A 27,123-nucleotide genomic window follows, 5' to 3' on the forward strand; every position below is an offset into this window, starting at 1 on the left:
ATTCAAACAATTCAACATTTCCTTAAATTATGGTGTGTCTCAAGGCTTCATTCTTAGACCCTTATTATTCTCTATTTATGTTGAGGATATAAGCATAGCGTAGAATACTCCTGCTTATAGCAATATGCTGACCATTCTCACTCGTCTGTTGCGGTTTCTCCAAATAACAGATTCTGCGAAACAAAATATTACTTTAGATTAACACTTAGTCTTTCGATCATTGTTTTCAAATTAATGCTTCAAAATCCTACGCATAAAGTTACTGCAAATAACGAAATTGTTGCTGTGCTACATTTAGGGGTCACTATAGATTCTTGACCAACATTTCAAGATCACGTAGCAAATAAGTAAAAGCAGCCTTTGGTCGTCTTAAGGAGGTATATCGGGGTCCGAGGGAAGTGAGGAGCGCAGGGGGGTCATATGCTTTTCTTATGGGACTAAAGCCCACTGCCAATTTGAAAAAATTAAATTCTATTGAAATTATTTCCGATAAACATTATCTATATAGCAAAGAAATCTACTCATATGCACATAGCATATATATTGACTAATTAACAACATAAAAATATCATATTTGAGTAGTTTTAAATTATATTTAATGAACGCATAAAGACTTTGTAGATGTGGCAACAACGCTAATAATTGACTAACAGTTCGGGTAAAGATGCGTACGTGTTCAAAAATGTATTGTGTGTAAACTATGTACAATATAATTATTATAATATAGCAAATATATCGTATTATCCTCGCGAAGATTTGTATCCTTTATTTAAAATCCGTAAATCATGTGAACTGGTAAAACAACGAGAATTATGTTAATTTAGTTCTAAAGAAATGAAATGACACTCGCGCCCATCTCTCCTCCAAGTCAAAGAAAATGTTGGATGCAATTTTGAAGGTTCTGTGATAGAAATTACATTATTACTCACTGTTCGTGTTTTTAATCTCTATTTTAGTAATGTTACAAAAGTTTTGCAACTATAACTAATTTTTTAGATATAAAGTTTGCTGAGAAATATTTATGTTCCTTTGTTATTCCGTACAAATGCTTTTATCTCAAGTATTACTAATTATATTAATCAAGTAAAGAAAACTTTATGTAACCCTAAATATTGCTGGGTAATGATTACGATGTTTTTATAAACCATTAAATATATTAAAAGGATTTATCAACTGTATTTTTTATTCCAATAAATATATCACAGCTTCCTAGTCTTTTTTAATTAATCTAGTTTTTTAAAAACATTACAAAAAATCATCTGTTGTGGATAATTTATTGTTGATAACAATGTACATGGGATTTAGGAAAAATGTATATGTTCGAAATTAATTTGCTGATTGCGACGTTGCCACATTAATTTTCAAGTCAGACAGAAATGCAATTATTGGTTTCTGTTTCTAATTAATATAGCTGTACTATGTTCAAAACTTACATTGGTATTATATCAAAAATAAGATAATACTGTGTACTAAGTGTGGACAAGTTGTTTCACAATTTCTACATTTTTTTCTCAGTTATGGGCAAAAAAAGAGCCGCGCCGTCCATATTTGCCATATAAACCTATGTTAAAATGAACAAATTTCAACAACAATATCTCAAAATCTAGATTTAAAAAAAATTTCAAAAAAATATGACGCACAGAGGGAGTACTGGGTAATACGCTATATAAATTTCAGGTACATCTGTGCATTTGAGTAAACCCGATGTTTTTAGACAGACAATAACTTTATAAATTTAAAATTTCTCATTTAACAATTTCAGAATACCACATTTAAATGAACATACCATATTAAAAAAGAAAAATAGTCGCACACTTCACAAATAAAATCAATTAGGTACCTATATAAAGTTTTTAAGACCGGTGAACCTTAAATAACAATTTTTTACCGTTCCACACCATTGTAAGATTCGGTATTTTCATAATTTCAGAGACCACACAAAATTGCAACGCTTCAAAAATTTAAAATATGGTTTTTATTATATATTTGAATTTATGGACTAAACATTTTTTTTAATTTAATTAAGAAATTAAAAAAAAAATGTCAAATACTACACACATTTCTAGATATATGGATATAAATTTCTAGATATGGAAAGAATTTTGATCATCTAGCTCAATAACTTTCATAATAATAATAAAATTTTATATTACGAACATTATAACACTTATTTTTTTTGCTATAAACAATTTTGAGGTTGTTGAGGTCGATGAATCCAAATTCGAAAATTAAGATAGCAGATTCAGTATAGGTAGCAGATAAGGTGATTCTGGAACACCATAGCGCTGGAGATCGAATATCCATGCGGAAAAGTTTTCAAATACGGTACACTCATAGGAGACCAAATTTCGAAGCGGAAAGATAGACTCTTTAACCCCATAGTCCTGGGGATCGATTTTTTAAACACAAAAAACTTATAGCAGACTTGTAGATACTGTAGCTTTACAAAGACAATTTCTACAAACGATTTCTGTGGAGACCAAAAGAGATATTCGAACAATGGATTTTGAAGAAGATTAATACTTTTAAATTCCATAACGGGTTGCGTGGAGAAAAATTACTTCACATCTAGCGAAAAATCCTTTTTTTGCACTTTTAAGTTAGGATGATATATGTATCGGTTCTTATGCGAAACACCTTGTATATTGTTGTAATCAGAAAAAAATTTTAAAAAATAAACATACAGGATACCCAAAATGCAATATTCTACTGTTTTTTATACTTACATATTTCTTTCGAACTAGTAAGAAAATTTCCTAAAATTTTGGCCCTTGCAACATTTTACTAGATAGAAAGGCAAAACAGAAAAAATGGAGGGCAAAACATTATGTAATACTCCTGTACAAAGCGGACTATTGACGGCAATATAAAAGAAAATGTTTGTAATATTCTTTGTAAAATAAAAAATATATACATTTTTTTCCACTCGAAATTTACGATATAAATCATTCACGAAAATGACTGAATAAAATTTCAAAAGGTCCGAATTGTAATAAAAGTATCTCTGTTTGATGTGAAACCATGTGCTGTACAGTATTAAATTCACGGCAAGGGAGTCCCTCTTGCACACCTTTCGGTTGCCAAGACGCCAATTTAATATTGGGGAGTAAGTCATCCGTGAATGAATTGTTCCAAATGACGTAACATGGAAAGGTCTGATTGAAATTTGGAATAATTAAGTCTGTAATATGCCTGGTACACTCGTTACTTCAGCAACGTAGGTAGGTACTTTACAACTTGAAATTGCACAATTTTAACATCGCAATAAAAGTCAAATATGTATTATACTACAAGACCTTCGTTCTAAAATTACTGGAAAAGGAAATAGGTTGCTATAAACAATGCAACATAAGAAAATGTCTCTGGTTGAGTGTTTGCATTGGAAATGCTTAAGGCTAGATATTAGGAAAATATACAGGGTGTTAATGAACTTTAAAGAGTTGAAAAATTAGCAAAAACTGAGTTAACTGATGTCACAAACTTGTTTCGGAAGTTTCAGGTCATAGAGAAAAAAGCTAATTAAAATTGTGTTTAAAACTGTTTGGAACTGCTGAAATACATGTATTTTATAGCGGCGAGTATTTACAAAAAATTTTGTAACACTTTTTACGAGTTTGTAGTCAGTCATGGTTGTAGTGATTACTGTGCTGTTTTTTGCGAGTACATTTAATAGACGTATTCCAAGTTCTCTTTTGAAAATGGCGCATTTAATTTTGATCGTTATGTAGGTTGGATCTTTCTGTATAATATAAGTGATCCGGATATTCCACGGTTACAGGGGTTATAATTGGGAAGAAATGGTTAATGCTGACAATACGACACCTGGATTTTTATAACATTTTTCAACAACCTTCACTATTTACCTAGTATTTTTTCTAAACTTCAAGTAATGAATTTTCAAGACAATAAAAACCTTGCAAATATTTAAAATTTTTCATGTTTTTTTTTCATTGGTGTAATTTATTTCCAGTATTCAGTAAAAGAAATGGCGAAATATAATTTACAAAAACATAATTTATATAATTCCGTTAATATTAACTTTCATATGAACTTATACCGCTATTTCCAGCCTCTAAATTATTTTTCTGACACCTGTCCAAGCTTTATTATACGTCCATAGATTTATTTCAATTAATGTTTTCTTTACGTATCAAATACAATTTCTACTCCGACAGATTCGTGATTCTGATTTCATAAACCGAATTCACGATTGAAATACACCGAAAGTTGAAAGGGGCCGGACCGCTTACGCTGTGTGCAAACAGGGAAAGGAAGATCCCGAGTATCTTGAGCAGACTCCCTAGGGAAAGATCAATACTATCGTTTTGGACCTCGACCTATTTAACCCCTTTAAAGCTTACTTTTCATACTACAAATTAACATAAATGTTTACAGTTTGTTTCTACATACACTATGTTGTTTGTTGTATGATAAATGGTAAATTTAATCACAATATGCATAAATTGGTACCATTTAGGTACAGTCGAACGCTGAAACTGAAATGTCAAGTACTTGGGTAATTTTTCTTGACGTTCCAGGTTTCTATTTTGAACTGAAATCGACAACAAAAAATACATTATGTGATTTTACGCATACGGTTTTCTGTTAATTTATAACACAATTGCTCATAAAAGTAACCTTACAAGTGAATAACCATAGCAACCATTGCTTATAGCTTTTTTACAATGACAATTTATCGATCAATTAATTCATGAAGTCGCTTCATCAAGAAATTGGACAAGTGTAATGCACCAAATCTGCTGTCAAATAACTTAATTAATTTATTCATCAAGTTTTTGACGAATTAGAGCATGTTCTAGTTTCCGTCAATTTCTTCGTGAAGTTCAGAAGTACCAACCCAATAGATTTCCAGCCTCAGATCAGTAATGAGGTTATGTTATTGGAATATGTAAATAATTGTGTGGCGTCGTACTAGTTTTGCATTGTTTTTACTGATTTGTTACTTACAAAAACTAATATTTATATAATATGTGTCAGAACGGTACCACTGTTGTATCACTACAATTATGAGTGGAAAGGTGACATTTTTGAAATTTATTTGCTTCTTTGATTCATTGGTAGAACTGATCCATACGTCAAAAAACTTGACGAAGTCTGTAGCAGTGTAAAATCACACTGTTTACCAATAAATTCGTGAATTAATTCATGAAGAACTTCGTCAATTTATTCATGAATAAATTGTCAATGTATGACAGCTATTACGGAATAATAGAACACCTTTTACTATACAGGGTGGACTAAATTCGATAATTTAGGAGGATTCTCCTATTTCCTAAATGAAAAATAACCACCTCATCTAGAAAAAATTAATTCGCTTAAGAGATACAGGGCGTTTTTAATTATTAGGCTACTTTGAAATATGAAATTATATTTTTTTAATGCTTGTAAATTCTAAACAAAAATGAATCGGACCTATGTTCATATAAGAAAAATTGTTTGAAATTAAACCAGTTACCACCTATCAAAGTTTGTAGTAGAGCTTGTAGAACACCCTGTATATTTAAGCAACAACAAAATGAAACGACTTTTCTGTTCCCCATTTAATCAACAAATATGTTTAGAAGCGAACTCGTCCGGATTTGGAGTAACATTCACTGTAAGTTGATAATTAGATTCCGGAAAGCCCGGTTTAATCTGTATTAATTCCGTCATTAAATCCCTTCTATTTTCCAAACGGGCTTGTGCCTGGTACATCCTCCCGATAATATCTCTACCTCCTCTTGCCGTCATAGCGGGATTGTAGTCTTTTTAAAGCATTAATCCAGATTCAGATCCTTAACTAAATCTGAAGGCACATAAAATTACTACCCTTCCTGTTTTGCTTGATACTTTTCAAACTGTCAGAGTTTGAACATTGTTTGAGAATTATGTTTGTAACCGAGACGTAAAAGTTTTTCCAGATACATAAATCAAAAGGGAAGTGACATGTGTGTAAAGATATGTAAATTGTAAGCACTATTTTTCTTTTCTTGTTTCATGCGTTTACACCAAAGGATGTAACAATTGTAAAGAAAAAATATTAAGTAAAATGAAAAAATAATAATAGAATCGGCTAGTTTTTGAATATTCAAACAATTATCTCATTTACAACAAATATATACAGGGTGTCCCAGTACTTGATACAAAAAAGTCGAGTATAAATAGATGAGGCCAAAATAATATCAGTTCTTATAAACTTTTTTCATACTGGCCTTTGTTACAAGTTACGGGACGTCAAAGGTCTCTAAACTATTAACTTCAGCATGATGCAAATTTGCTGATCGATAACACATGAGCATAGCCTGTTTTTGATATTGTAACTGAAACTTCATTATGCCCAGAACGCCAGGGACCGACTATGCCCAATGGTTAACAACCCAGAATGTTTGCATAGATGGCGATCGCAATCTGCCTGCATAAAAAAAAGATAATATCTTCTTCGGTTCAACTCGGTAAAATTAACAGTCTAGGAAACATTTCTGATTTTATGTCACAGTCACACAATTTTTAATATTCACATAATTACTATGTTAGAACCGTACATATTTTTAAAATAAGAGCATAGAAAATCTTAGTGTTTGCTAATGTAATTTTCACTAACAAAATTTGACAAACACACTTTACACTTCAATTTCATGGCCACCACGTTCTCAAGACTTTAACCCGATCGACTTCTTCCTGTAGGGATACCTGAGAAGTTTTGTGTTCTCAACCCCAGTATAGACAAGGAATGAATTGCTACAAAGAATTAATTTCCATTGTGATAATATTAGACATACCCCAGAAATGCTTTTTCATGTACAAACAAATAACATTCTAAACTTAGGATGTGTTTGGTGTCCATATTGAAAATGTATTTTGATAGTTTTTTTCTTTTAAATTATTTTTTTAACTTTAACTTATTCATATATTTTTTTATTTTGTGTTACGTGTAAAGTGTGTTTGTCAAATTTTGTTAGTGAACTAATTAGCAGACAGTAAGATTTTGTATTTTTTAGGCTCTTATTTTAAAAATATCTAGAGTCTAACATAGTAATTATGTCCAATAAACAATTAAAAACAAAAAATGGTGGAGGCACCGCTCGATATGCACTGTGACATAAAATCACAAATATATCCTAAACTGATAATTTTACCAAGTTGAACCAAGAAGGTATTATGTTGGAAAATTCTTCAGGGAACTTATTTTTTATGCAAGCAGATTGCGATCGTCGTCTATGCAAAAATTCTGGGTTGTTAACCATTGGGCATAGTCAGTTCCTAACATTTTGGGCATAATGATGTATCACTTACAACATCAAAAACAAGCTGTACGCATGTGTTATCGATCACCAAATTTACATCATGCTAAAGTCAATAGTTTAGAGACTGTAAATAAAAATAACTTTTGAGGGCCCGTAACTTGTTAATGAATGCCCGTATGGAAAAAAATTATATGAAGAACTGATATTATTTTGACCTCATCTATTTGTACTCGACTTTTTTGTACAAAGTACCGGGACACCCTGCAAGTTTGTAGTTAACTAGAAGTAGAAGGCTGTGTACTACTCCCTAATTTAATTTTTGCCAAACTGCTACTTTTTCTATACTAAAACTAGAAGAAAATGAAGGAAAAATAACTAAATATTGAAGGTTTGGTACAATGAAGTTGTCAATTAGGCACAAATACGAAAGAGTACATTTATACTTTAAGAAATATATGGTTATGTTTGCACTCTAACGGTGGATACTCCGAAAATCAAAATTTAAGCTTTTATTTTTTGTAAGTATTAGGTACTGTACTGATATCCGAACCTAAATTTATATTCACCTTTTTTTCCTAATTTTCTCCGATGTCTCCTTAAAGTTTATTGTTTCTCTTGTATAGTCATTATAGCAAAAAGCTATTTTTAAGTAAATACAATTCCTTTGAGAATAAAAAAAAAGCTTTAAGAGATCATTTATAATGACATCCTGGCTTATTAGGATGGGCAACCTCTGCCCTTATAAATCTGTACCACCTACGCCCCTCCTGCAAAATGTGGGCGAAATGCCAACAGTGGAGTAATTTGTTTTTCGTTTTGTTGTGGAGGAATATTCCGATGTAGGAAAATTCACTCGGTTGTAAAGCAAATCTATGAAAAATGGATGCGCCAAAGCCCGCACTCATCAATAATTTCAAAACAGACGGCTCACTTCATTGAAAATCAATGAAATTGTATTGACATGTAACGTAATGTAAAATAAATCGTATATTTAAATCATTTAAATTAAAATTGGTACGGATATGTCACTCTCATTAAAAAACACTTTAAAATTGCCATAAAAGTGCATGTCCAATTCCAACCAAAACTTTAACAGGTTTGCATGTCTTGCTTTTAATATGGGAAGGAAATGGTAAGGATCTATTTGGATTTCATTTAATACGGTCCTTTAGCTCGGGAGCTTTTACAGAAAGAAGAAAGGTCTGTCAGAGATATTTCTGTATGTCGAAAATTGAGAACAATGAACGAGGATTACAAAAAATACTCACAAATTTGAAAATGTCAGTGGTGTGTGTATAATTTTTTAAATAATTGGATACTATTGAGTCACGAACGTCTCTGGTGAGGTCATTAAACATTAATTTAAAATAAAAGATGTCTTAAAAGAAAGAAAAACCAAAGAATATGTATTAAATTTTTTCTCCCTGTATATTTTTGGGCATATGGTAATATACCTAAACGTTTTTTATAAAACATTTTGTATATAATTTCATGTACAATATACCTATTGCCAAATTTGGTTTGTTTGTTTAAAAATATCTGATAGCGTAATCAAATTAACGGAAATTCACTTCATGGAGTTTATTCTGTGGTTTTTGTTACGTACGTAAGGTCTGAGTGTGGTTTTAGATGATGAATATGCTACACACTATTCCTTTTTGTTGGTAACATTAACACTATTAATATAAAATCAGGGTAATAACGCCATCTACAGTTAGATAATTGCAATGTGCTGTGTGAGGGTAGAAATAACTACCCCTTGTACCAACAAGTCATTATATAGATTCCAATAATTTGAAACGATAACCCTACAGGAATTGAATTCACTAAAGAAATTTGAAACTGAGCAAATGCTAGTGACATCTATTTAACAGCAGCAGCTACACTTGAAAGATATATAAGACTTAAACTTCCTCTAAAATCGCTAACTTATTGTAAAAGAGTTTACTGCATCTTAAGATCTACTCAATTAAAATTAAAAATAAATTAATTCATAAAACAGTTCGCTATTTTGAATTGATCTAGTTCAGAATTTTGTTATAATTTGCGTACTAGCGTTTCATTTATCTTAAAACGTACCTTTGTTTGTAATCTTGTACGCCTATGGCCAAGGTCGTAAATGATAAACTGCAAATTATGTTTTGTTGAGTAGTTCGTGAGTGCGTTATGTTTGGTAATAAATCAATGACAGTTTTTTCACAGGTCAGGAACGGTGTGAGATTAGTTTATACCAAATCAAAAAGTGAAATGTCGAAGGAAGTTTTAAAAGACATTTTTCTAAAGTCAGTGGCATCAGTACAACCGCAGAAACTTATAAAAAACGAACTGAAATTAACAGGGCGCCATCTCGTCGTAAGGGGCGAAACTTACCAACTGCGGAAGCCATGTTATGTAGTAGGTTTCGGCAAAGCAGTATTGGGGATGGCAATTGAGGTGGAACGTGTCTTAGAAGATCAACTAGAGAGGGGAGTAGTGGTTGTTCCTACAGGAATATTTAAAAACGGCGAGAAGCCGGATTCTAAAATCCGATACATTGAGGGAGCTGAAAACAATTTGCCTGATATAAACGCACAAGAAGGTGCTAGTATGATTAAAGAGCTAGCAGAGAACTTGACGGAAGAGGATTTACTGTTAGTACTTATTTCAGGTATCTAAGCAAAATATATTTTGTCTAAAGCCGCGTTTTCTTAATTGAATTGAATGAGGCAATAATTACCAAATAATTCTACACACCGTGTTCAATTCATTTACATTTAATCTGTTTATAAACCGTTGCAAATATGTAAAAGGTTTATTTTGAGTTTACATAATTTTTTTTTAAGTGTATCGAATTACTTAATTGATTATGGAATGACTCCAAAAGTTCCAATCTTTCTTTTTCAAAGAGCTTATACTCCGTAGCTTTACTTCCACTTACCTGATCGATTGAAAGGGTGTACAACGTCAAATTCCTCTTAAATAATTAAGGACTTGGAAGTTCACGTGAAATAATCAAATCGATCCGTTCTAGTCAAAACTAATTTCTTTAATTAAAATTGTTTCTAAAATTAGTTCCCCTACAGGTGGAGGATCAGCCCTGCTACCATTGCCTATCCCTCCTATTACTCTGGATGAAAAGTTTACTGTTATAAAGAAGCTGGGTAGCAAAGGTAAATAATGTGTAAATCTGAATGAATGTTTCTTCTTTATTTACAAGATTTAAATAATATTCTTTACGAATAGAACCTTTAGAATAAGCTTTTCTCTTAATTCCATATAAAGCTGAGATATACATTTTTCACTGGAAAACTGAAATATATTCATATTCTATTTAAAGTAAAATTGTTTGAAGAAAACCTGAAGAATGCTGTATAAATTTTCTAATGCTGTATAAATTTTCTAATACGTAATATCACTACTATTTTAAACAATAGGTATATCGATATAAAGGATCTCCCCAAAAAACGCTCAGCTACACACTCTCCGTACTTTTAATGAATTTGTATATACAGAGGATTCTTACAAATACAATTTTGTAAAAAAAATCAAAAAGGGTAGTTCGAAATTGACTCAAAAGTACACTGGAAACTGGTCCACTGTAAAATCTGACCTGGCGCAAGGCACAGCATGTACCTAGTCGGACAAAAAATTTAACCAATTTTCCAAGGAAAGAAATGAATAAAAATTTTATTAACACTTATTTTATATCAGCAAATTCAACTGCTTTTGCCGCTATTGTTATTATTAATTAATAAAATTAATATGTAGTTTTAATTAATAATAAATTTGACATAAGTACTTGATGTTATAACAACTGTACAAAATTTTATCCATTTGACACTTCGACACTTGAAAAAATAATGTAAACACTATCTTAAAAACGTTAATACTAATACACTAGGGCTACGAAGAGATGTAAAGGTTGAAAATACTATATTTGTTTTCTCGAAACTGCGTTTTTTGGGAAAGTTAGTCACCCTGTATATTTAGTTCCACATTTATTAGGTTTTTATAGTATTTCCGTATAAAAAAATATAAACTTTAGTATGAAACTTTGTGAAAAGATTTCTCTATTTGAGGATTCTGCCATAAGAATTTCTCAAGCAATCATTTGCTTCAAGACATAGTGGAAGAATCATTTTTACTAAATAACCAAAAGTAGTAGCGCAACAGAAAAGCGTTGAATTACAAAAGACGGGTCCTAATATGAGTTTGTAAAGCATAAATTCGATAAACGACTGGTAAATTTCTTTAGACAAAAACACGTCAATTCTTATTTTAATTCCAAGAATTTTTTAGGTTTTCCTTTGTTCTCCATTAAGTTTAAATGTTTGAATTATCCTTTCTTTAAGATCGTTGTACAAATCATTATTTGTTTAAATGTTATTCTTATTTTTAGACCATTTTTTCAATATATATCTTGTTAAGTTATATTCAATACGCAGACAAAAGAAAAATTTCACATACAAAATTATTTATTTATTTTCAATTAAATTTTTAGATTATTTTTTTATTTTGTCGAACGCATGCTATCCTAAAGAAAAAAATGAATATCTACTGTCGTACCTTTCACGCATTAAAAATGAAAATGTTTGAAAGACTTATCATTTCTCATGTGAAATACGAATTTTGACATCAACTGCTGATGGATCTTTTAAGTTTCGCCCCAACGAATAAATCCCTCTTATGTTGCAGGTGCCAACATCCGAGAACTGAACTGCCTCCGAAAACAAATTTCAGTGCTGAAAGGGGGCGGGCTGGCAGAAGTGGCTTACCCCTGCAGAATAATTTCTTTAGTGCTTTCGGATATCGTAGGAGACCCATTAGATTTTATCGCTAGCGGCCCAACAATACCAAACACCGATTCGCCCGAGAGTGCGGTGGAAATCTTAAAGAAATACCATTTATACGAGGAAATTCCAGATTCAATAAGACGTGTACTACAAAGGGGAAATCAATTTTCCGATTCTGCCGCACCGATCTTAAACGGGTGTTACCAGCACGTCAAAAATTACATAATAGGTAATCTCCGTGGAAATAAGTTGCGCTAAAATATTAATGAGTTGCAACCAAGTCGTACTACATACGCCATACTTGCGACAAATTCACGGTGGCTTTGAAAGTTAGTAATTATTTTTTAATTTTTTTAAGAAAATACTTTCTGGCACTATTTTATTTTAAATAAAATGCTTGAAAGTGGTCGTTTGATATTTGGCGTGCTATACAGTCGCAATATCGGAGGCAAATTTGAATTTGCGATTGTGACGCAACTTGGTTATAACGAGGTTTATAACTACTCTATTTTTTTCTGTAATTGTTACTTAAACTGTCAGCAACATAACTTTCTACAATTGTGGCTGATTTCCACCCACCATGTGTCTTGATTGCTAATACATCAACTCCTGTATTAGCCAGTAACGTTGCCGATGTTCTTCGGAATGAATGGCCTGTATACGTTTCAGGATGTTCTAGTTTTAAAAACTGTCAATCTTATTAGGAATCATAGAAAGGTATTCTTGCCGACTGGTTGGTTATAACATCTACTTGCTCGATAGCGCACAAAAAAGCGTAAAATTCTTGATATATTTCTTGAAAATTTCTAGGTAAGAAACAGAACCCAGACGAGAAGTAATTGTAAACGTACCATTTTTAGAATCTGGAATTGTAACTACAGTAATGTCATCGAAATTTCTGAAATTCACGTTGTCCAAAGTAAGTTTGCATAATTCACCAGAACGGCATGCTCTTGCACTATCTTCATTAGCAAATATGTGTTATCGGGTGCCTGTACGAGAAAATCGTTGACTTGTCCTCTTGTAAAAACTTTTGACTTTTTAGGTGTATAGCCGTCATTCTTACGTTTCAAAAATGCTCCCAGCTTAGGGTATTTTTGACATATCCACGTTCTCCTCTATGAAAATAGTTGACTTAATCATTGACAAGGCGACTTTTACGATTTCGAATGTCAAAATGAATAGATTAAGAAATGTCAAAAAATAAAACCTAATCTTTATTTCATGAACCATAAATAACTCTGGGAGCAGATAAATTGTTATACACCACGCAGCAGTTAAGTATAATTTACCAGTCTCGGACTCTATTACCAGCAGTCGCTCCGCTCGGGCGCAAAATCGTCCTCGACTAGTAAATAATACTTACCTCCTTTATGGTGTAAATAACTATTTTTTGCTTTTGTTAATTCATTCTAGAAAAAATTCAGACTCCAATTCTATTNCATTCATTAAATGTATATTTGAAATATTATTAAAAGGAATTTTAAATATAATGTCTTTTAGAAAACCCCAAAGGAAAAAGTCCAACGGACTCAAATCAGGTAACCTAGCTGGCCATCTGATCGGTCCGTTTGTTCCTATCCACGTATCACCTAAAATTTCGTTAGTATTATATTATCACACGAGTATATGTTGTACATTTAAAATAAATGTCATATTTTTACAACAGATATGACTTTTGTAATAGTAAGAATTATAGTTTTATCTATATTTTCATAGCTGGTCATATTAAAAAGGAAAAAAATATATAATTTATATATAAAACACCCCGTATCTCCCATGTTTGTAAAAATAACTATAGCATGTGATATATTGCTAAAAAGCGAAAAAAATCTCTATTTTTTTAGGCCGTGGTCACCTACGATTTCCATTTAAAAAAAATATTACTTTGGGTCATAACTCCGAAATCTTAAGATCTACTAAAAATCTAATACCGGCATTCAGTTCTACGCTAAAGAATTAGTCTTGAGCAGTATTCACTATAACTCTAACTTTTTTAACAGCTGAGATAGAGGCATGTTAAACAAAGAGACAGTAACGAGAAACACCCTGTAACTCAGAAACAAATGAAGATAGCAAATTTCCGATCTGACAGTTGAGTTTGCCATGAAAATCGAGCTCGAGAACGTCGTGTCAGATTTATCATATCTTTAGTAGTTTCTGAAATACCCTGAATTCCCATCGAAAATGGACTAGCCTGTACAGTTATTACAATTAATAACATTTATAAAATCCGGATAATTATTCACCTTGCGTTTATTAATTGTCACATTTTTCTCAAAATGATTTGACCGCTCCATTTCAGTCACCGGAGGCTCAGTATTATCTGACTGATCCATTAAAACATCACCATGCAACGTACGATGTTCTTCGGAATGAATGGCCTGTATATGTTTCAGGATGTTCTAGTTTCAAAAACTGTGCAATCTTATTAGGAATCATAGAAAGGGTATTCTTGCCGACTGGTTGGTTGTAACATCTACTTGCTCGATAGCGCATAAAAAAGCGTAAAATTCCAGTTTTAATTTCCAATCTAATCTTGATATATTTCTTGAAAATTTCTAGGTAAGAAACATAACCCAGACGAGAAGTAATTGTAAACGTACCATTTTTAGAACCTGGAATTGTAACTACAGTAATGTCATCGAAATTTCTGAAATTGACGTTGTCCAAAGTAAGTTTGCATAATTCACCAGAACGGCATGCTCTTGCAATGCCTAAGACCGTCACTACCTTCATTAACAAATATGTGTTATCGGGTGCCTGAACGAGAAAATCGTTGACTTGTCCTCTTGTAAAAACGTTTGACTTTTTAGCCATCATTCTTACGTTTCAAAAATGCTCCCAGCTTAGGGTATTTTTGACATATCCACGTTCTCCTCTATGAAAATAGTTCACTTAATCATTGACAAGGCGACTTTTACGATTTCGAATGTCAAAATGAATTGATTAAGAAATGTCAAAAAATAAAACCTAATCTTTATTTCATGAACCATAAAGAACTGTGGGAGCAGATAAATTGTTATACACCACGCAGCAGTTAAGTATAATTTACCAGTCTCGGACTCTATTNTTTGATATTTGGCGTGCTATACAGTCGCAATATCGGAGGCAAATTTGAATTTGCGATTGTGACGCAACTTGGTTATAACGAGGTTTATAACTACTCTATTTTTTTCTGTAATTGTTACTTAAACTGTCAGCAACATAACTTTCTACAATTGTGGCTGATTTCCACCCACCATGTGTCTTGATTGCTAATACATCAACTCCTGTATTAGCCAGTAACGTTGCCGATGTTCTTCGGAATGAATGGCCTGTATACGTTTCAGGATGTTCTAGTTTTAAAAACTGTCAATCTTATTAGGAATCATAGAAAGGTATTCTTGCCGACTGGTTGGTTATAACATCTACTTGCTCGATAGCGCACAAAAAAGCGTAAAATTCTTGATATATTTCTTGAAAATTTCTAGGTAAGAAACAGAACCCAGACGAGAAGTAATTGTAAACGTACCATTTTTAGAATCTGGAATTGTAACTACAGTAATGTCATCGAAATTTCTGAAATTCACGTTGTCCAAAGTAAGTTTGCATAATTCACCAGAACGGCATGCTCTTGCACTATCTTCATTAGCAAATATGTGTTATCGGGTGCCTGTACGAGAAAATCGTTGACTTGTCCTCTTGTAAAAACTTTTGACTTTTTAGGTGTATAGCCGTCATTCTTACGTTTCAAAAATGCTCCCAGCTTAGGGTATTTTTGACATATCCACGTTCTCCTCTATGAAAATAGTTGACTTAATCATTGACAAGGCGACTTTTACGATTTCGAATGTCAAAATGAATAGATTAAGAAATGTCAAAAAATAAAACCTAATCTTTATTTCATGAACCATAAATAACTCTGGGAGCAGATAAATTGTTATACACCACGCAGCAGTTAAGTATAATTTACCAGTCTCGGACTCTATTACCAGCAGTCGCTCCGCTCGGGCGCAAAATCGTCCTCGACTAGTAAATAATACTTACCTCCTTTATGGTGTAAATAACTATTTTTTGCTTTTGTTAATTCATTCTAGAAAAAATTCAGACTCCAATTCTATTTCGGAGAAGGGCAGACGTCAGACCTATTTTGCCCAGCACATAGTGGGTCACTACTTTTTATCATCATTACCATTGACACTTTCATTCTTAAATTGTACGAAAGGACGTTCCATACGTCAATACAAGTGTCAATTAACAAAATGATGCTGCTTTGTCTCAATAAAAATGGAGCTTCTTGATGAAACATAATTATTAACGCTATTAGGGGAACTGGCATCGTTACTCTGAGCCTCGTGCAATAATCATAAAACCCAGAACGATGTATAATTAAGGAAACGGAAATTTTGCATTTAATCATCCCAGCTCAAATTAATAGACTCCCTTGCACACTTAGGTAATAACACAATAGCAGCGGAGGCAGCCAAAGAAGAAGCGATAAATAAGGGTCTTCAATCAGTAATTGTTTCAACGGAGATAGATGGCGATGTGAACAGAATCAGCGGAATTTATGCCCGGATGGCACGCAATCTTGACGCCGCAATTACTGATTCCGGTAACAAGGACAAAGCAAGAGTTTTTCTGGAAAACGCTGCAATGGATCTGCCCTTCAGGCACGGTATTGTCGAGGAAATTCTGCATCTGGATTTCTCAAGACCCATTTGCTTAATTTTCGCAGGTAAAGGAAATTTTAGTCTGTAGAGATAACTGTACACGCTTTGGAGTCCTACGCTGTATTAAGAAAAAATGAAAAAGTTTTACATAAAACAACACTTCAGTTATTTACTTAAAAATTTCTGTATGTCCAATATTATTTTTAATGGTGGTACAAAATTGCTCGACAACCAAGAATTTAAAAAACTTTAAAACGACATGCCGTTCATTTAATATGTTCAAATCTTGTTCCTGACTCTACATGTACAAGTATGCTTATTTACATTTAATGTGAAACATCGGCAAAGTTTCACAGATTTAATTTGACAAAGCTGTCGGCTGTTATAGAAAAACAAAGCACTATAATATTAATAAGATTCCTTTAGAGACCAAGATAATGCAATTTTATATCTCAATTTCATATTATTGTAGGAATTACTCCTAAAATATGCATCTGCCTCCCCTAGTATATGACGACATAAATTTTTAAATAGGTATACATGCTGTGATATACGGTGGTTAGTTGTGTTGTAAAATTTTATAGACATATTTTTAGAATTCTTTTTAGTGCTTGGTGTTTGGTATATTGTGTCAGGACTCAGACTGTAATAAATGTAGGATTATCAGATGTTAGATTTACATGTAACTATTTGCTTTTGAATACATCGGAAAGAAAAATATGCTTAATTCACACATTTTTTACGAAGAATTAATTCATTTTGTCAAAAATCGTATTCATAACACTAATTCTTTTGTTCTTATGGAGTTCTTCGAATGTTTTCTCAATGATATAGCCATAAGAATGTGGCTTATGGCATATTCTTTTGGCCGCATATTTCATATTCAACTGTAGTAATAATAAGAATCTGTAAAAATATGCAGGAATGTCTGGAATGGGGAGAAATAAATAATTGTTTACTTTTCGGACATCTTCAGACATAATAAACATTTTTGTATGATGATATTGATTACCCTGAAAATACAATATTACTGCTGTAACTATGTTCAGAAAAAAAAGGCAATACATTGATGAAAGACGCTCACGAAGGTGCCAACTTTTAGTATTTTCCATTCGTCTATGTTTATTCAATGGTATTTACATTCCTTTTTATAAATTATATATTACAAGATGATTGATGGCAGATATGAATATTTTAACAATTGTAAGTCGATACTGGATACGACTTTTTCAGTATGAAATCGTTTAAGATTCAAATGAGAAATTGTACATTAGCATTTAAAATAAAAAATTATAATTTAAAGATGGTTTGGCATATATTAATGCCAAGAGTATTATAAAGCATGAGCTTCTGTGTTCAAATCTTACTTATTTTTTTATATTTTAAGCGCTTTTAAGGGTTATCTCAAGCAAAAACAAAAAAGATTGCAAGTTAAAAAAGTTATGAACAATTTTGTAATAATTATAAGTGTTATTTAAAGCCTTTAGTGCTTCAGCTTTTTTATATCTTGTGTTTTCGAACTGTTAGTTGTAGAAAATCACTATAAGAAATTGCCAATTTCTTGACCATGACCAAACAATTTATAGTGTCTATATTGGCGAATACATACAGGGTGTCCCAAAACTATGGAAACAGCACACTAACTTTCGAAAAATGCATTTTGAGAAAAAATTATTCAGACAAAAGATATAGGATTTTTTTCCCTGGCTATTCAATGGTGACCCTAGATTTGACCTTGACCTTGACCTTCAAGGTTATTTCAAGGTCAAGTTAATTTTTTCAAATGGGATGCCCTACTTTTTACCCCGGAAATGAAAAGAGCGGAAAATTCTACGTTCAGATATGTCCTTGACCATTTTCTGAATTTGACCTCTGCTGGTCATTAAAGGTCAAATCAAGGTCACCCCTTTTTCTGGAATCTATCAAACAAAAAAAAAGTTGAAACAAATCGATCAATAAATAACAATTTTACATGGGTGGCTAATGCTTAAGTGGGACACACTGTATGTGTTACGAGGATTTATATATGAATTATTTTTATCACCTCTCAAGTTTTTTACTCATAGTTCTCGACACCCGGTGTATTGGTTGGTATATTATTTTCTTATTATAACCCATTAATTTAAGATTTAAATGAGAAACAGTACAACATTAGTAGATAGCAATAAAAACCGTCGCAGCTGAGGAACATCCACAGTTAACTTTTATTTGCAGGGGAGCCAACTGTTGTGGTCAGGGGTGGCGGGAAGGGAGGAAGAAACCAACAATTAGCTTTGGCTTTTTCGGTCGATGTTAATAATCTGGGAATAAAATCGGCGGATATTTCATTTCTTAGCTGCGGCACAGATGGGATAGACGGCCCCACAGACGCAGCCGGAGCCATTGGAAGTTCCGATTTAGTGGCGAATGCTCTCCGAGAGAACATTAATCCCGAATATTATTTAGACAACAACGACTCCTACGGTTTCTACGAGAGGTATAATGGAGGGAATAACTTAGTGAAAATTGGACATACCGGGACTAATGTTATGGATATCCACGTAATGGTCGTAAATCCAAAATCTCTATCGAACGAATAGAGGAATATCTTGGGCAATAAGTTTGGAATAATATCCTAACGAATCATATTTCTGAGAATGTTAGAACCGCGACAAATAAAAGCTTTACTATTTCAGACTGTGAAGTTTTCAATATATGAACGTAATAAATTTAATTCTTTGTGCAAAACTGTATGATCTTTCTTTAAATTATCCTAATCTGAATCATCCCTTATCCAAATTAAAAAAATGAACTTTAAATGGTGAAGTAATTTATAAAGGTCGAAGACTAATGAAGTGTACGAGCGAAAGTTCCAAGTCTTGGAGCTCTTGGTTCATGGCGAAATGGAAAAAACGCTGCTATCGCAGTATTTTGCCTACATTCACTGTATACTAATAGCACAAGCATTAGTCTTTGATCACTGTAATTATGTGCATTCGTAATAACTACTGAAAGCGGTTACTACAATTTTATCCACACTAGGCCAATATTGAAACAAAAAACTTTTAAATGCACAACTGGTGACATTTAAGAAACACCCAATTAGATGTACCATCAAAACAGAAACAACTAACAAAATATTTGACATCACATTAATAATAGCTGTTTTACATTGACAATTTATTGATCAATTAATTCATGAAGTCGCTTCATCAAGAAATTGGACAAGTGTAATGCACCAAATCTGCTGTCAAATAACTTCATGAATTTATTCATCAAGTTCTTGACGAATTAGAGCATGTTCTAATCTTTGTCAATTTCTTCGTGAAGTTCGGAAGTACCAACCCAACAGATTTCCACCCTCAGATCAGTAATGAGGTTATGTTATTGGAATATGTAAATAATTGTGTGGCGTCGTACTAGTTTTGCATTGTTTTTACTAATTTGTTACTTACAATCACTAATATTTATATAATATGTGTCAAAACGGTACCGCTGTTGTATCACTACAATTATGAGTGGAAAGGTGACATTTTTGAAATGTATTTGCTTCTTTGATGCGTTGGTAGAACTGATTCATGCGTCAAAAAACTTGATAAAGTCTGTAGCAGTGTAAAACCACACTGTTTACCAATAAATTCGTGAATTAATTCATGAAGAACTTCGTCAATTTATTCATCAATAAATTGTCAATGTAAAACAGCTCTTAGTCATTACTACCTTAAGTCACACAATCACTAAAATTTTGATATAATAAGTTTTGACACAAGCCTACTTTGAAAAAAGTAACTTATTTTATACACCGTAATATTGTAAGAGTTTAATTAAAAATTTTTTTCTCGAAAACCGTCCAGATTAGAAAGTTCTAACAAGAGTACATCATTTTTAGAAAATAATATTGTACATTAGAAACTGGAGCCCGAATGGTAAAAAACCTAACCTTAAAAAAATTAAAACTTAAATTGTAATAAGAATGTAGCATAACTAGCGCCCTCTATGAAATATCCAAAAAATAATTAGATCAGCGTATTTGGCACCCTTAAAAAGCCCGGAACGCCAAATTTCATAAAAATATCTCGCACCGTTTGGAAATTTTCGTAAAAATTCTATTTAAAAAATTTTATGTTGTCGCTCCGTATCTCGAAAACAAGATGAGATAGACATACAGTTCATAAGACAAAAAATTCTTATTTTTTGTCGTACTATCAGCCCCCATATTTACCGGAGGTCATTCTGAAACACCCTGTATAAATTCTATAATTCTTTTAGTTTGTCACTACGGGGTTTGAAACTTCTTAAATATTTCTAATATTGCCAGAATATCACAATATTTAAGGTCATGACAAAGAAGCCATTTTTTTGGCACTTATGTCCAAAGAACATAAGGTCGAAAATCGATCTAGCAATTGAGAAATTCTTCAGGACAATGTGTACTATGGGGTTTCCTATTACTTGGCGTATGTGACGTCACTACTAAAAACGTCTATTGTAACAATTGGCCACAAACCTTCCATTTTTGTCAATTTAATATCAGCAACTAATCAGATATCAGATAGTATCTTACATTAGTAAACTTGGTGGTATTATATCTAATATTACCGATATTAAAAAAAAATTACATCGAAGTAATAGTATAATATTTCATAAGAAAATTTTTTTCATTAGATGAATTTATAGCCGAAGTTTCATAAAAAAGCGCTATCCCATATTACTTTCATATCTGAAAACCGCCGACTTTATTGTGTGCTATAATATGGCATTCAAATAACGATCTGCCTGTTTCGGTGGATGAAATTAATTATTAATAGGAATTATGAAATTCGTTTGATGTTACATTACTGGCCAGATAGATATCTACTATTTCCACATAGAATATATGAGTGTATTATATAGGGATAGTCTACATAAATTGCATATTATTGAGTTTCATTAATAACTTTAATAATGATGATAAATTTGAGTTGTTTAATATCCTTCTAACTGATACCGTAAAATAGGGTTATTTTGTCATGGCTTTTGTTGTTTCATTACTGAGTGTTATTCAATATGTGTCCAAAACCTTTATAGAATAAATAGAAAGCTTGAAACATCTAGTTTTGCTTTTTAGTAAGTTTTTTTTCCGTGTATACACATATTTATCTGTTTCCAAACAAATTTATTAAACCAATATCGAAAACAAAGACATTCGGACGATATTCCTAGATTTTCTCGTTTCTACAGAAATAAAAAATGGAATAAATCCAATGCACGTATGGCATATTTGCCCGCACTGGTTTTCGTCGTCATCACCGACTGTCGATTTCTTCCAAAACACGACACTACTTTGGCGGAATCGTATTACGCCCGGTGCATCCTGATTTCCCGTAACTCCTCGTTTGTATGCACCCGCATTGCATAAGCCATCTTGCATCGAGTGTTCACAGAGCGCAAGCAGTGAGACAATATATCCGCTGTATCGATGTCACAGTGTTGGTATTAGATATGCCTTCTGCTTATCTACATAGTTACGTACTCACAGTTTTTCAAAATAATTCCGCATAATGAACGTACACTCAAAATATTTTTTGTAATTTTACTTGGAAAATAATGGGAATTTTATTGCTTTTATACAGTTGGTGTAATTTACAATTGTGTTGTAAAGTACGGTTTTGGTATTGTCATGGATTTTCGTAGATTAATTACTCATTTGGCAAAATGGCCCCACGTTGTGCGCCATGTTGTGGGTTTTGGTTTTCCAGACTAGCTTGCGGTGGAGTTAATCTACTATCATTCCCCCTTAGCATATTTAAAAGGTTAAAAACCCTCATGATGGGTTTGGACCTACCCTGTATACACATTGTTTGGATAGCGCTGTCGGATCTGATATCCTAGTGTCTGAATATCACTGTCCGTATGCACCGATTTAGAACACTAAAGTTAGAGTGCCTGTACGGTAAGCTTTAGGAGTTTTTTGTGTAAATAGCAGCGTGCGAGTTGAGTTTTTTGTGAGTGTAAGAGTTGATTTTGTGAGCGTTGTGCTCGTTTTTTCAAATTTTTTTGGAGAAATTATAACTCGATGTGATTTTTTTAAATTTGTGAGATTTATGTAATGCTTAGTTGAAATAACAGTATAAAAGCAATATATGTTGCTTATAGACCGCAAATAAAATTTGGAGCGAATGCTACTGGTTATGCAAAATAAGAAATTCAATCGAGCACACGCCCTGGCCAGATCACCGTCACTGGTTATATAACTGCTGAAAACCAGAGTAGACGTTCGGACACACTTGACTAGAATGCGCCGATTGACGTGAAATTTTAACAGTAAGTAGAAAAATGCCACCTCTTCTGGGGGGTGGCCATGAAGACACCCATTTTAATCGCAAAAATCAATAGAGGAATGAATTCTAAGCAAAAAATGCTCTATAACGTTTTTTCCAAAAATTAATATTTTTCGAGTTATTTGCGATTGAAAATGTTGATTTTTCATATAAAAAGTGCATGTTTTTCAACCGTTTTTGATAAATAACTTGAAAACCTTGGGTTTTATTGAAATACCCATATAAAGCAAAAATAAAGCTTTTGAAATAACGAATCGATTCATGTTAATTACCGTAGATGTAATAATAACCGAGTTATCACTCTCTAAATGTGATTGTTTATTTTTCGAAAGTAAAATCGAACCTTTTACCGTAAAATAATGGCGAAAGAACTAATTTTTCGAAGAAAATGAATATAACCTGGTTTAAAGTGCTTGGGAAGACCTTTAAAATGCTTTTTGAAAAAATTTCGTAGCTCAAAAACTCGCGGAGTTATGATGAAAATTGCTTTTTGGAGCGATGAAAAATATTAAAAATTAAAAAAGTTATCGTGAAAAAACGAATTGTATTATTCAATGAAAATTGTCGGATCGTGTAAATGGCTTAATTTCTGATAGTTTCCTAGGCGAAATACACGCAGAAACACACACACGCACATGTCCAAACAGAGGAAGTCGACAGTGATGATAGTTCTTTAGATGATATGTAAATTTTTGATAATAAAGAATAATTGTATAATACACAAATTATTTTTATTTTCCCTTTCACTAATTACATAATTTAAGTTCCCTGTTTTAAGTAATCTCGTTGAATTTAGTAATGTATCGTTGAGTGTTTTGAAGCAGGTAAAAATTCTTCAATTCCTCATTAAGGGTTGTTTTTAAGGGTTGAAACGTTGCAATGAATCATCAGTAATATTATAAACAGTGATGAGTCTTTCATTCATTACAAATGATATGAAGATGTGCAAAATTTTTTGCTTTATTTTCTACAATAAGGGTGGTTTTTAAAGGTTGAAAGGTTGCAATAAATAATGTATTATTTCATAAACAGTAAAAAATATTCAATTCTTCATTATTGCTTCGTCAAAACATTTCAGAGCCGCGAAAACTAATTTTTGTTTTTTTCCTTATAAAGGGTGGATTTTAAGAGTTGAAATGTTGCTACAAATCAAAAATTATTATTCAAACCATAAAATAATGCTTATTCTATTGACATAACACTTAAATCTATGGTTTTTACGTTTTTTGGCAGAAGGGGTAGTTTTCATTCCCTAACAATAAGCACACATTATGGATATGTAACTTTTGTAAAGGAGGGCGAAATGAGCTTACTCACCAATTCGGAGGTACTTAATACCCTATTTTTACCGTTGTATACTGGACTATAAATAAAACCATTCATTTTACAAAAAAATATATTGAATTTTCAATACAGTGTAATCATCAATAGTCCAAATAAATTACTGAGGTGCACAGTTTTTTTTTGTAAACAATTTCCACTTTACTATTTCACAAATACTTAAAAGTTTATACGCAAATTATTTGTTTTGGACTCTTCATGGTTGCAGTGAACATAAAATTGTATTTCTGAGAAAAATATCTTATATAATTTTTGGAGAATTAACAGTTTTCGAGCTGTGTAGATTTAGAAACAATAATTTGTAAATGGGTCGCGTTTCCAATAAAGTGGAAGACGCATTTTCTGTTACAAATAGCAGGAATTAAATATTCAGTGGCATCGATTTTCTGAAGTTCTTCGTATAAATTCATTTTTTAAACTAGACACTGAAACTGAATGTGTGGGCACTGGGAAATTTACAATGAGGTTTAACTTTATTTTTTTTTTAAGATGAATGTAACCTTTCAACTTGATGACATTGTTTCAAATGCCTCTTTGAGACGCCACTCTGTAAAAAGAATTCAGTAAAAGATAATTACAAAATTTATGTCTTTTCCCGCTGTTCAAATTAGTTCTCCGAGTCGAGAACATCCAAACCCGAATCAATCATTGGCGTAGTAAAAAAGTTTTCCACAGTGGAATCACTTACATGAGAAACAATAAAAGTATTTTTGCGATTTTACGAAAATACAAAGAAAAAATTTTTGAAAAAATACTAGAATAAAATATTTTCATTAAAGAGAAAATATACATTCATTTATACTTTGGAAGATTGTTATGTGATAGAATATATGCAGATTAACATACTTTCTTCCTGCCTTGCATTGTATTTTAGGTTATAATAGAACATATGAAATGGTCTTATTATGGTCTTATATACTAGATAATTTCAAAAATTTCCTAAAATCCGCATCCCCTTTCTGTTCCTGAAGCAACGCCTATGGAATCAATAACAGAATCCACATGTTGGCAGGCCTGCGCAACTTCAGTCTCGAAGGGAATAACGTGTTATGTGTTGCCTATCCGGCAGATACCGCATTGTGTTTCTGTCAGTGGAACGGTAATGGTGGGTTTGTGTTTTTGAAGAAACGAGTTGGTTAAAGGGACACGTCAAAATGTGTTTTAGACTAAGTATTTTTTGTTATCCGAACCTTTTCGTTTTGTGCATGTTTGTGCTGGTGAAATTCACAGACACCCAGCTCGTTATCAACGTCAGGAATCAGGTAAGCTAACAAAAAACATGTGTCCTAACCTATTCGAGTTAATTCAACTTTTGTTTATTTTCGTAATGAGGAATGAAGGATGTAAATAAAAATGCGGTAGATGGTTTATTAAAAGTAAGTGAATATACGTAAATTTAAATAAGATTGAATAAATGAAATTTTTTGTTGAGTTCTAAGTAGTTGATAAAATAAACTACAAAAAAGTTTTTTTTTTTATGTCGTAGCTAGTAGATTTAAATTGATTGATTAGATAATATTCTAACACAACATATAATTCAATGTCCGTGTCCGTTCAGAAGCCTGTTTAAATAATAATATATTTGTATTAAATAGAAAAAGGTTGCTGTTGATACTAATCATCTGTTTATAATGTGATTTTAATGTGATATTAATGCATTGAAGAATTTAACAGTTTATGTGTTAAAATTACATTTATTACTTACCTATCAAATCTATGAACACACTACTTTTCATCAATATCTGACTTACCTACTTAATTTTAGTTAATAAATGTGTTCGTTTTTCTGTTTTATGTGATATGTTCCCTTTAGAATTGTAGTTATATTTTTTAAATGTTCTACAAGTAGGTGTGTTATTCCGGATATATGCATTAAATGCAAAATAACATCTTGGGGCATTAGGTACCAAAAATTATAAATTAAAAGTATTATTAAAAATTATAAATATCTATAATATCCTAGGACAAATTTAAGAAACATTTCGATGGATTTAAAAATTCATTTGATATCAGAAGATAGAATTAATATTTATTAGCATCAATGTCAATATAGATTAAGTGTCAATCAAATGCCAAACCGTTTATATGTAAAATAAATCAAATTAGTAAACTAGTAGGACATTGAAGACACCACGGGTGTTATAGGATAATAATTGTTTTGTTCAACGAACATCCATCATACAATGTACGGGTGTCTCAAAATGGGAAGTAATACAGAAAAATATCTAACAAAAATTTTGTTAGACAAAAGAAAGCTTTTTAACAAATTTTATTTAAATTTTTTGTATCTTCACAGTAGGCCCATAGATACTATCGCGTTTGACACCCTGTACTTCAATTCAGGGCATTGTTTATTTCTGAACACCCTCTATACTATTTTTTTTACCTTTGCCGTTACAGTATTCTTAACTTTTTTGTTCTGTCAGGTCACTTTTTAATATTCCTGTCCTGAAATCTTAAGAGATAAAATTCTGCTGTGGTTGAATTTTTACACTAAAAGAAACTTGAGTCAAGTTTTTGAATAGGTCTAAAAATAACTCTCCGATTTGTCTTAGTTTCAACAAATTATCTCAGGATTAATCTAAGGGGCAATTCGAACAAATACAAGAAGTTTAATTGCTCGAGTTTAGTTGCTGATATTAGTACTGTTTTCTCCTCCAAAAGTTAGCTCTCGAGGGAGTTATTTGATAAAAACATTTTTGCTGAATCGTAATTACTTATTTTTGTTTAGAAATTTGAAGCTATAGCACATTTCCTTCAACGTCTACTAAATACTTATGGTTTAAAAAAATAAAATTTATAAAGAATTCTT

The 27,123-nt window shown here is 32.0% G+C and overlaps 2 protein-coding genes across 2 annotated transcripts in view; both read left to right on the top strand.

Moving 5' to 3' along the window:
- Positions 1–9,362: 9,362 nt before the first annotated feature.
- On the top strand, positions 9,363–19,392 carry LOC108905380 (glycerate kinase). Its single transcript, XM_018708211.1, has 5 exons — positions 9,363–9,891; positions 10,307–10,393; positions 11,919–12,245; positions 16,455–16,736; positions 18,886–19,392. The coding sequence occupies exons 1-5, from the start codon at positions 9,411–9,413 to the stop codon at positions 19,248–19,250; spliced, it is 1,542 nt and encodes a 513-aa protein (XP_018563727.1). The 5' UTR covers positions 9,363–9,410; the 3' UTR covers positions 19,251–19,392.
- Positions 19,393–25,414: 6,022 nt separating this feature from the next.
- The window catches only part of LOC108905366 (out at first protein), a gene marked incomplete at its 3' end in the record, with an annotated part of 84,911 nt that continues 83,202 nt past the window's right edge, over positions 25,415–27,123 (top strand). Inside the window, exon 1 of the mRNA XM_018708196.1 lies at positions 25,415–25,573. Coding sequence (XP_018563712.1) covers positions 25,466–25,573 — 108 coding nt within the window. The remainder of the gene's footprint in view (positions 25,574–27,123) is intronic.

Source organism: Anoplophora glabripennis, unplaced genomic scaffold, assembly GCF_000390285.2.
Source record: "Anoplophora glabripennis isolate ALB-LARVAE unplaced genomic scaffold, Agla_2.0 scaffold42, whole genome shotgun sequence".
Lineage (NCBI taxonomy): Eukaryota > Metazoa > Arthropoda > Insecta > Coleoptera > Cerambycidae > Anoplophora > Anoplophora glabripennis.

Coding starts and splice junctions, on each gene's coding strand:
- LOC108905380 (XM_018708211.1), top strand. CDS start 9,411: ATGTTTGGTAATAAATCAATGACAGTTTTTTCACAGGTCAGGAACGGT. Junction 10,394..11,918: donor AAAGAAGCTGGGTAGCAAAG/GTAAATAATGTG, acceptor CTTATGTTGCAG/GTGCCAACATCCGAGAACTG. Junction 16,737..18,885: donor CATTTGCTTAATTTTCGCAG/GTAAAGGAAATT, acceptor TTTTATTTGCAG/GGGAGCCAACTGTTGTGGTC.